The sequence below is a fragment of the Mustelus asterias genome, chromosome 13, assembly GCF_964213995.1.
Source record: "Mustelus asterias chromosome 13, sMusAst1.hap1.1, whole genome shotgun sequence".
Lineage (NCBI taxonomy): Eukaryota > Metazoa > Chordata > Chondrichthyes > Carcharhiniformes > Triakidae > Mustelus > Mustelus asterias.
The window spans coordinates 107,273,029-107,285,501 of NC_135813.1; the positions used below are offsets into that span (position 1 = coordinate 107,273,029).

At 40.2% G+C, this 12,473-nt stretch overlaps 1 protein-coding gene across 1 annotated transcript in view; it reads left to right on the plus strand.

Annotated features, from left to right (window-relative positions):
• The first annotated feature begins 364 nt into the window (after positions 1-364).
• Positions 365-12,473, plus strand: part of LOC144503176 (P2X purinoceptor 4-like) — a 34,016-nt gene continuing 21,907 nt past the window's right edge. The window contains exons 1-3 of the mRNA XM_078227683.1: positions 365-553; positions 6,382-6,529; positions 7,599-7,670. Of these exons, the coding sequence (XP_078083809.1) occupies positions 420-553; positions 6,382-6,529; positions 7,599-7,670 (354 nt within the window). The 5' untranslated portion in view covers positions 365-419. The remainder of the gene's footprint in view (positions 554-6,381; positions 6,530-7,598; positions 7,671-12,473) is intronic.

Below are 12,473 nucleotides of genomic sequence, written 5' to 3' on the forward strand. Positions count from 1 at the left end.
CATCCAGACTCGGTGGCTCTATTCTCTCTCCACAGATGCTGTCAGACCCGCTGAGATTTTCCAGCATTTTCTGTTTTTGTTAAATTACTCAGCCTCTGTGGTATTCATGACAGTTTTTAAAAAAGGACCCAACTCCCAGATTTCTCCACCAATAGCACAGGGCGGGAGAGGGGGTGGGGGGCAGTAACACATTTCATATCCGACTCAGATTCAGACACGATTCTATCTGGAGCATCGAAAACGGTTGATCAAACCTCAGAACCACAGAGCAAATAAAAAGCTGATTCACTATGAGTACAATGAGTATGTTTAGGAAAAGATAAATAGTGGAATCACATGACGAGTGGGTAGGCGCAGCCGAGTGGGAAGGACTTGGCTCTGCCGCCGGTAGAGGTCTCACATTGAAAAGAGATTTCACAATGACAGGCTGTTGTACAGCAGTTTGTGATTTTATTCTGGAATATGATACCCCCAGGATTGTACTCATTAAAAACAGAAAAGTTGGAGCCATAAACAGGGTGGTCCAGTTAGTTATCCTTGCCTACGTTATTGGGTGAGCTACACTTTCATACTTCCGCCTTTTTTATTGGATGAATGATTAAGATTGTATGGAATTATTAGCGTAACAGAAATTCTTAGTGAATTTTTTTAAGATTGCGAAGTGGATGTGCTAATTGCAAAATCCGAGCGGTAACGACCTTTGGACATGTAAAATATGTTCCATAAGTCACGCTGGATTTCTCCCTATAACGCAGAAAATATTTCTAAACAACGGCGAATTTGGGATTTCAATTCTGCAATCATGTCAGATGATGCGTCAGCAGTGCTGGAATAAGAACCAATGGAAGAATAGTGCTTTATATGATTGAGTTTCACTTTCATTTAATGTGGAATGGGGATTCGACCTTTACCCGCACCCACTCTCCGTTATTCCCGTTCTGCACAGGCATCTCTAGCTGGGACTGCTTCCTTCAATTTTTTGCCGGATGATAGTCAGAGCTGGCCCTATCGTGTGTAAATCGCACGTTTAAAGAAATAGACCCCGTCTACAATTCTTTGATTTACCAGTTAAACTCTGGCTGATTGTTCTGGGGTTTGGGGAAGATAACGTATCCTTTAAGCGATAGAATGACTGGTAGAGCCATACAACCCATCATTCCCAATTATAAAGTAAAGATTATTTATTTATTAGTCACATGTAGGCTTACATTCACACTGCAATGAAGTTGCTGTGAAAATCTCCTAGTCGCCACATTCCAGCACCTGTTTGCGTACGCCGAGGGCGAATTTAGCATGGCCAATTCACCTAGCCGCACATATTTTGGAGTGTGGGAGGAAACCGGAGCATCCGGAGGAAACCCACATAGACACGGGAAGAATGTGCAGACACCACACAGACAGTGACTCAAGCCAGGAATCGAACCCAGGACCCTGGCGCTGTGAGGCAGCAGTGCTACCCCACTGTGCCACCACAAATTATGTCCACCTCCCTGCTATTTTCCCATAGCCCTGCAAAATCTCCCCTTGTAAATATTTACCCAGTCCCCCTTTTCAAGTTACTATTGACACTGCTTCTGCCACCCTTTCAATCACTGTATTCCAGATTATAACAACTGTTTTTTTTTAGAAACTCATCTGTTTTATTTGTCAATTATCTGTATCCTTTTCCTTGTAACCTCGCTGCTATTAGAAATAACAACTCATTTATATAGTACAATAAAACTTCCCAAGGCACATTACAGGGGCATTATCAAACAATGCCACATAAGAAAATATTAGGTCAGGTGACCAAAAGTAGGAGTGCATTCATGGAGGAAAGTGAGGCAGAACAACAAGGAGAGTATTCCAGAGTTTGTGGCCTAAATAAACAAAGTTGCAGCCTTCAAAGGTGGAGCAATTAAAATGAAGGATACTGAAGCCAGAATTAGGGGATTGCCGTTATCTTGAAAGGTTGTGGGACTGGAGAGAATTACAGAGATAGAGAAGGGTGAGGACATGGAGTGATTTGAAAAATAAGGATGAGAATTTTAAAATCACTATATTGTTCGAGTGGGAACCAAATAAAATAAATAAGGAGAAACTATCAAAGCCGTTTGTGATTTTGTACACTCCTACTAAATCTCATCCTAACCTCTTTATGATGTGGAGTTGCCAGCATTGGACTGGGGTGGGCACAGTAAGTAGTCTCACAACACTAGGTTAAAGTCCAACAGGTTTATTTGGTAGCATGAGCTTTCGGAGCACTGCCCCTTCATCAGGTGAGTGGAATACCTGATGAAGGGGCAACGCTCCAAAAGCTCGTGCTACCAAATAAACCTGTTGGACTTTAACCTGGTGTTGTGAGACACTTTATTCTAAGAAGAACAATTTGAATTTCTCTAGCTTTCCAATATTATTCCTCAACACTCAAATACTCCCTTCACCCTCTCCCTCACAAATACTCCCCTCTCAGCCTTCATCATCACCATTTACATTTTTTTGTCCAATTACAGCCCCCACACCCTCATAGTATAAATGTTGCCTGATTTTCGTCGCTCTCAGCTCTGATGAAGGATTATCCAGACTCGAAACGTTGGTTCTATTCTTTCTCCACAGGTGCTGTCAGACCTGCTGAGATTTTCCAGCATTTTCTGTTTTTGTTACTCCCCTCATTATCTTGCTATATGTTCTTCTCTTCAACAGTGCTTTTGACCACCTCTCCTGAAGCTTTACCCACCCATCCCTGCTAAAGTCTGTCTGAGCCCAACTGTAAAGTACCTCAGATGTTTTGTTAAATATTCCATCATGTTTCACAGAAGAGCATGGAATGATCCAAGTATCCTGATTAATATCACTCTTTTAATCAGCAAATCTAATAAAACAGATTAACTGGTCATTTAGCAGATCTGCTTCTTGTAGGACTTTGCTGTATGAAAATTATGTGGCTGCTATAGTAGTGACAATATTTTAAAACTAACTTGTGGGTTTGGGAAATCCTGAAGTTTTGTTAAGTTGCCATATGAATGCATGTTCTTTCAGGCAATTCTTTTGCTTGTTTTCCTTGCTGCTTCTGTCTCCATGCTCAATAATTTCTGTTAATGCAAACAATTTAATTCAGTTCGCCATAACGTGTGTTTATCATAGAATCCCTACAGTGCAGAAGGTGGCCTTTTGGCCCATCGAATCTGCACCGACCAGAATCCCACCCTATTCCCATAACCTCACATATTTACCCTGCTAATCCCCCTGACACTAGGGTCAATTTACCACGGCCAATCAATCTAACCCACACATCTTTGGACTATGGGAGGAAACCGGTGCACCCGGAGGAAACCCACGCAGACATGGGGAGAATGTGCAAACTCCAAACAGACAATGACCCGAGGCCAGAATTGAACCCGGATCCCTGGCGCTGTGAGACAGCAGTGCTAACCACCGTGCCACCCGTTTATCTCCAGGAAAAGATGGAAATTGTAGTTAAGTTCAGTTCTTACTACAAAGAGAACAGAAAGTTAAAATTCCAAGTAATTTGGTTGTAAAAATTCCAGTTCATGCCCCTGATTGCTATCTGCAAGCAGCATGCCAGTCTAGATTCTTGGCAAAGATAGGATCAGACAGAGCTGTGTAACCCATCAACATCCCTTTCATAATTAGATGGTCTACTAATACTTATTGTTTTGATAGTATAACATGGAACATTAACCTGCCATGAAACAATGAAGCCGAGACTCAATATTAAAGACTTTTCAGGACCACAACTATCTGTGGTACCAATGGGATGCAAGGACATACCACGGGATGCTAATAGTATAGATTTTGAGGTGTTGACAATGTAAGGAGAATTAGTCCTTTTTTTGTAATATCATTGTCATATACTGGGAAACAAGCTTGTGGGGGTGTGTTATGGTTCAGGTCAGAAACTCCAAAGTGTTTTATGGAGCCCGCTTGGATCATATGTTTTGTCTCTTGAATTTGGCGAGGATATGCATCATATGTTTCACTTCAAGTATAATTCAAATAACCCACTAGGGAGCTTTTACCAAACAAAGTTTATTTAAGAATATAGTTAATATGTATAGTAAGAAAATTAGCCAGGACTTTTATCAATTACAAACAAGAAACAGAACAACCACTATGATGTACAACCTTTAACAACTATATCTAATGTGTTCCAATCAAAACCAAGCTTCCTTTAGACAAAAGCCTTTAAACAGGTTCAACACAGCAAAGACTAATGCTCACATAATACTGGACTAGGGTACTTTACATGAAGTCGGCAATTCTCTGGATAGACTCAGAACAGTTTGAAGTCAGAACAGCTTCCCAAAACAAGGCAACTAGGCAAGCCACCAACAGCCGATTCCCCCCTTCAGAAAGGCAAGACCTTACTTTCAGATAACCAGCAGAATTTCCATAACCAGGGAGAGAGAGACTTCTTTTCAGCTTGATGCCCCTTCTAAAACTAAAACTCAGAACTGCAGCCAAACAGAAAAAACCTTAAAATTGCCTAGGAAGGAAAAAAAACCGAACCAGAACCTTCCTTCTAACAATGCATGGCCATAAAATCAATCCCAGAGTAAACATACAAAACCCCCATTTAAGCTATTGAAATAGCAATAAAAGGACATCTCCAGTCAAGCTGGTAACAAATGACTTCAGCTGTGGTTGTGAGCTAAGAAAACAAGGAAACTGTGAGAGCTGCAGAGATCATGATTTTAAAAAAAACTTTCTTAAAGGTACACTAACATCACCGGTATGACTGGTTTAATTAAACTGAAGACAGATAGACTGCAAAGGTCAAAGACATCAATAAAGGCTGTGTGAAAGCTGTTTTGAAATGTTTTGAAATGGAAATAGACAGAGAACCAGAAGAGTTGAATAGGAATTTACATAAGGCAAATATAAGAAGTGTTTTAAATTTGACTGTTGAATTTCAAAATGGAACATATACAATTGGAGATTGTAAATAATTGAGGCAAAATAGCTAAGTTTATTTTTATAGTTTAGCAGCCATAAAGTAACAAAAGGGTTAATCAATTCTGGGAAAAGGAATTTCTAAAGGATTGTAGAAAACAATTGAGTCTAAGATCAAAGGGAAAAACAGATTTCAGGAAAGATTGAAGAATGTGACTGTGAGATCTCAAACAAGACAGTCGCCGGAATTCTACCGCCTCGCCTGCCATGGTATTGGAGCAGGCGAGGGGCGGACAATGGAAATGTCCATTGACCTCGGGCAGGATTTTCCGGTCTCGGGTTGAGCGAGACTGTAAAATCCTGCCCAGTGTGTGTGTTTGAAGTCAGATATATGAATATATGTTTGCTGCCACCCTCAAAGAGCATCCTAAGAGCAGCCGGGCATTGTGGGTAGCGTTTCTGGAATTTTATAGGTTAGAAAATCTATAAGGACTGTTGCTATCAACAGGGGTTTAGCTCTGAATTTATTTAAGCTAAATTTTTTCTGGAAATGTTTGTAAAATACTGTTAACTGTGTAAAAGTGTTCGTGTGTTTTAACTTTTTTTCCTTTATTTTAATAAATGTTTAACTTTACTATATAAAAGACTTTAGATAACTCCTCAATGCACAAATTGCAAACTTGTTTTGGCAGTTGATTCAAGATCCCCTTTGGGATATGAGCAGCCTTTTACTTACCATCTGTTGTGCCACAACAGCTAAAATATGATTCTGTTAGTTCAATTATTTCTTGACTAGCTTATATAATTGACTGGTCTGGAATTGCTTGAGTTGTGTCCTGATCTGATGAAATGGTCTTTTTGATTGGATTTATAATTGTTGTTTTGTAACTAAATTGTTTGACAGGTCACTTCAGAAGACATTAGGAGATTCCAAATGTCGTGACTGGAGTCATATTTCTGTCAGATCTGATGTGGCAAGTTACCTTCACTGAAGGAGTGTCTGGTTTATGATAATCCAGCAACTTTCATTGCTACCTCTCTGTTGCTCACCTACAAATGACCAAATTTGTTTAATTTGATTCCATAGTTTTCCATGGTGGGATTATAACTTAAGACCCCAGGGTCATTAGTCCAGTACCATAAACCATTAGGCTACCATATCAATGTCAACTTGTAAGTATCTTTGATTGTACAACTAAGATTTTTAAAAATTGTCCTTGGAATGAAAAAGTCACTGGGGAGACCAGCATTTATTATCCATCCCAAATTGCCCATGAGAAAGTGTTGGTAAGCCGCCTTCAAATACACTGCTTCAAATACACTGCTTCAAATACACTGCTTCAAATACAAGTAAAACCCCAAAGCACAGTTGTATTGAAATAGAAATACACTTAAGTAACTTTCCTTAGAACCACTTGTATTCAAATAAAGCACAATTTGAGAATTTTGTTGCATACATTGGCAATTGAAAAAAAAATTGTGTTCCAGATGGGTACTTGTGTGGGAGAAAGGCTATCAAGAATTCGATTCCACCATCGGCACAGTCACAACCAAAGTTAAAGGTATCGCCATTACAAATTCAACACCTCTTGGAGAACACATATGGGATGCAGCTGATTATGTTATCCCTTCACAGGTACAGTTTTGGATGCCAAAACCTTTGAAAACCTTATAATGTATATATTTCCTTATGACAGATTGTTAGTAAGAATGCACTGTTTATTGAAGTTGCCTGAATTACTGCACTCGTGCACTGCAGAAGTGAGTCTTATGAGTTGCAAGAGACTGAGAGAATTAGCATTTCCTATATCATAGAAGAATTTGCATGTATTTTATTCCTGGGGGAATCAATTAATTGCTTTTTGCCATTTTGTGCTTTTCTCTCTATTTCCCTATGTTTGCAGTGGGGTGCTGACTGCATTTCTTCTTCCCCTTCTTGCTAGAGGGGAAGTTAACTGTATTTGCATGATTTTTCCAGGGGCTTAGTGTGTTTTAATGGGGGAGAGGAGCAAGAAAAGTGGGAATTATGTCTCTCCACTGTGCATGTCTTTTTCCATCTAATTTGGAGGGTGCATTTTGTAGATGTGCAATCTTTTTGCAGGTGGACTGGGTTGAATTAGTTTATCTGTCTGAAAGGAGATTGCATTTTCCCTCTTTCGAGTGAGGGAGATGCACTAGTCTGCTGGGATTTGTGTTTCTCTCTCTACTGTAGGAGAATGCTAGTGTGTGTTTATTTGCCTGCAGCGTAGAGGATGGTGTGGATTTTTACATTTTCTAGCTGAGTGATAACCTGGTAGAACAGATTGCCTGCCCTCGATAGGACCTGCCTGACCTTTCATTGACAAGTTTTCATTCCTTAAAATGAATGCAATGAAAAAATTGGGTAGGTTCTATAAATAGCAGGTGATTTACTTTGCCAGATAACTACCCAGGCATGAAAGATGAATATCTATCTTTACATTTCTCAACTTGACTGCAACATAAATATATTTTTCTGTTTACAAGGAACATATATTCCAAATCTGTTTGGGTATTTCTAGTTCTAAAGCAGTAAAAGCATTTATTTTTAAATAGTTACTAAAGTGGAAGTTTTATTGAAGTGTAATGTTTTGGGAGTTATGATACAAAAACCTATTTCATGATTCAAGCATTATTGTTTCTTTATGGTTGTACATGTTATTAAATGTATTTTTTTCCCCCGACAGCAAGAAAACTCCTTCTTTGTGATGACTAATGTAATTCTTACCAAGAATCAGGTACAAGGTCGGTGCCCCGAGGTAAGAATTCAGCACCTACTCCATGTATTGAATTGGTGTGACCGATTTTACAACTAAACACGTAGATTCACTGCAATGATGCCATAACCATTTTGTAATATAAGATCCAATCAGTAAGTCACTTTAAAATTAAGTCAGTTGCAGCCTTTTAGGGCACTTGACCTATTTATTCCATACGTTTGGTTTCATCAGCAGAAATGTATCAATGAATATAAAAATTCTCATCAGAAAGGGTGGCCAAAAAGCACGAGAAGTTTGGTATTTAACATATCCGGTTTGTTTCATTGTTTTGGACTCTTTTGTTTTTATCTACAGTGCTGGTGCCAAATTAGAACTTTCCCCTTCTATTTGCTTTTCTCAATGCTTTTTCAAAATTAGCATTCATTGGAACATAGAAAAACAAGTAGGCCATACAGCTCCTTGAAATCTGATATGTACCTCAGCTTCATTTACACATCTTTTGTTCTTTATCCTTTGATATCCTTGCCTAACAAAATTCTATTGGTCTCTATCTTAAATTTCAATTGATCCAACGTCTTCAGCTGCTTGGGGGAATGAGTTCCAGATTTCCATTACCCTTTGTGTGAATGAGGGCTTCTTAATTTCACTGCTAAATGGCCTAGTTCTAATTTTAGGTCCTGATTCCCAAGAAATGAAATTCAATAGTGTATTTGGAGAAACTATCATTTGAAACAGCTTTTAGATCATTCCTCAACCTATTAAACTTGAAGGAATACAAACCAACAATATGCAACCTATCCTTATAATTTAACTCATAAGTCCTGTTATCAGTCAAGTGAATCTGTGCCATACTCCTTCCAAAGCCAGTATATCCTTCCTGCCAAAAGAGAAAATGCTGGAAAATCTCAGCAGGTCTGGCAGCATCTGTAAGGAGAGAAAAGAGCTGACGTTTCGAGTCCAGATGTGGGTAATCTGGACTCGAAACGTCAGCTCTTTTCTCACCTTACAGATGCTGCCAGACCTGCTGAGATTTTCCAGCATTTTCTCTTTTGGTTTCAGATTCCAGCATCCACAGTAATTTGCTTATATCCTTCCTGCCATTTGGTGGCTCAGTACAACTGAAGCATCACTTCCTCGCTTTTGAATTCCTATCTCATTCAGGTACTGTCACTTTCTGTTAGTTCTTTGATTATTCTTTGTACTTGTGTGCTAATTTTGAGATTTGTGTACCAGGGGATAAGTCAGTTTTCTCTTCTACAATTCTTAAGTGTCTTGCCATTAAGAAAATATTATGTTTTGTCTTCCTTGGATCCAAGTGGATGATCCCTCATTGATCTCCACCCAGAATAGCTTTGTCCACCCACACCGTCTGTGTATGTCTCTTTACAACTGCCTGCTCCATCCATACAATCCATCATGCCTCTTATCCTTAGCCTCAGCTGCAAACCTGATATACAACTCTCTGTTCCTTCATTCAGTCATTCATACATATAGGTGAAAACCTGAGGCCCCAGTACACACCTGAGGGTAACATCATTTGTCATAATCTGTCAATCAGAGAAAGAACATTTTCCCTACTCAGTCTCCAACTTTCCAACAAATTATTGATCCATGTCACAAGGTTACTTCTAATTCCATTCACTCTGATTTTTGCTCATCTCTTGTGCAAAATGTTATCCAATGTCTTCTGGAAGTCCATGTCGATAACACCATTTATAGATATCCTCCTATCCATCATGGTTGTGTGCATTTCAAATATTTCAACTAGATTAGCCAGATCTAACCTCCTCTTCACAAATTCATGTTGACTCGATTTGATCAGCTGATTCTAGTCCAAGCTAAAAGAAAAAAGACTGACGCAAATGCAAAGTGTCCAGCTTCTCTGGGTGATATTTTATGCTGCCCTTGTGGTGAACTTAAAAGTGGAAAAGGCATTAATCAGGCAGGATTGGGCTGTTTATTAGACTGTTATCTGAAAAGGAAGAATGTGCAAGGTTATGGGGAGAAGGCAGGAGAATGGCCCCAAGGGAATTGCTCATTTAAGGAGCCGGTACAGATATGATGGACTGAATGACAGCCTCCTGCACTGTAACAGTTCTGTTATTCTGGGATGGTGGCAGGTGCAGACTCTGACACCTTCCTACCTCTGCCCTGATCAAGTCCATGGCAGGGAAGGCTCGTAAGCAGTCTTCCCACCCCACTACCAGTTGAGGCACTTAAGGGGCAGTTAATGAACAATTAAAGTCCTCATCACACCTCAGCTGGTATTAACCCAGCTGAAACTTGGTACACAAATATAATATGGCCCAAGGAAAAACTGATTTGTTTTTGGCGAAGATGTGTATCAGATACAGATGCTGGAATTTTTTGAAGGATCCATCTGATAACATGTGATAGGGAAAACTGACTTTTTTCGTTAAGAATGTTGTGGGTTGTTTGATTTAGAATATCTTCAATTGGTTTTGAATGTTGTTGATGGTTTCAGCTGCTGTGGTGAAATTTGTCACAGGTGTCATAATGAGAGCAGAGTTTTTGGTGCAGGTTGTTGGAGGTTGATTGGCCTGAAGCCTTCTCAGGTACGTGGAAGCTATTAATAAAAAAATGTATTTTTTCAGCTTTGTAGCTACGGAGCATAAACCAGGCAGGGAAAAGCCTCCAAAGAAGAGCTGCATAATTATAATAGCACTGAGTTTTTTGTTTGTTTGTGCGCTGTGGGCGTTTCTGGCGAGGCCTGAATTTATGGCCCACCCCTAAATGCCTTTGTTTACAGGATATTTAGGAATAAACCACATCACTGCGGGTCTGGAGCCACATGTAGGCCAGTCCAGGTAAGGATGGCATGTTTCCTTCCCTAATAGACATTAGTGAACCAGATAAGTTTTTACAACAATTGACAATGATTTGATAGTTAGACTTTTAATTCCAGATGTAATTAAAATTTCACCAACTGCCATGGTGGGTTTCAAACCCAGGTCTCCACAGCATTGCACTAGGTCACTAGATTACTAGTCTAGTAATATTACCACTGCGTTACCATCTCCCTATTAACACCGGCTCCCTAGTTGACAAAATATGGCACTCTACTGAGTGCCTTCTTCATTTGTTCTAACACTGTGCCTCTGTGTTCTAGATTTGCCAACCAGGGGAAAAGAATTCCCAGTGTCTATCTCATCAAACCTCTTTCAGAATCTTGTATGTTTCAATGTGATCATCTCTCAGACTTCTGAACTCCAGAGAGTATAGCCTAATTTATCATAGAAACCCTACAGTACAGAAATAGGCCATTCGGCCCATCGAGTCTGCACCGACCACAATCCCACCCAGGCCCTACCCCATATCCCTACATATTTTACCCGCTAATCCCTCTAATCTACGCATCCCAGGACACTAAGGGGCAATTTTTAGCATAGCCAATCAACCTAACCCGCACATCTTTGGACTGTGGGAGGAAACCGGAGCACCCGGAGGAAACCCACGCAGACACGAGGAGAATGTGCAAACTCCACACAGACAGTGACCCAAGCCGGGAATCGAACCCAGGTCCCTGGAGCTGTGAAGCAGCAGTGCTAACCACTGTGCCACCGTGCCGCCAATCATAGGCAAAACCCTCTCATCCCAGGAACCAATCTTCTTTGTACCACCTTCAAGGCAAGTGTATACTTCCTTAGATATGGAAATCAAAATTGCGCATAACTGGACACAAAATTCAGATCTCATCAATGGCTTGTTGATTGTTCGCATTACCTTGTTGAAATCCACATATTGTGTCATTTAGTTTACACTGGTCTATTTGTCTTGGGAGGCATTTGTCACATCATGTGACAATGCTTTAAATGTTTGCTAAACTTTCCCACCCAAATCACTTTCTGGCACACCTTGTTTAACAATATGACAATGTACTGATCTTTCAACAATATGACCCATTATGTTTGCTCTGTTCAGCAACATAGAATCATAGAGATATACAGCATGGAAACGGGCTCTTCGGCCCAACTCGTCCATGTCGACCAGGTTTCCTAAACTAAACTAGTCCCATTTGCCTGCGTTTGGCCCATATCCCTCTAAACCTTTCCCGTCCATGTACCTGTCCAAATACAGGTTACATATACAATTCAATATTATGGACCCAATAATAACAGAAGTGAGTTCTGAATGGCGGGAAGCAATAGTAGGTGCACAATGCAGAAGCAATGGATGAAGTTGAATCATTTTAATTATGCTGAGTAACAATAATACTAATTCTACTGGCCTCCAGGGCTTTGACACATAGAACAGCAGTACACGGATGTTCTGGATGACAATTCCATGGAGGAACCAACTCCTTCAGAGGGTGCAGCATTACAGAATATATGCTTACCAGGCACCAGCACTTTGGCTCCATTTTAGACAGCTGAGTTTTCATCTGCTGACTTAGCAGATGTTAGCATGAGCAGAGAGTGGTGGCAAGGTCACCTATGGAGAGTTCATGATGGAATGTGCATGCCGCTCCAAGCTCTGGACAGCTGCATACAGGTGCTGAATCTCAGGGGCTGATGATGAAAGAGATAACCATAGAGGGACAGCAGCAAATCTATGAGGTATTGGTAGTCATGTCACACACACTGTCCATAATTGCAGAAAGGATGAAGGAGTTCAGACCAAGCATTAACGGTTTGGTCCAAAAAATGTCTTCTTCAATGGATAGACTGGCCTCCTCCATGGAACTTTAACTCCTGAAATCAAATGAATCAATGCATGCTGTGACCATAGCCATTCTGACTGGATACCGGCCATCCTAGCAGCCTCATACTTTACACATTTTCAGTGCTTGTGGATGAATGCAAAGACATGAATTAATAGGAA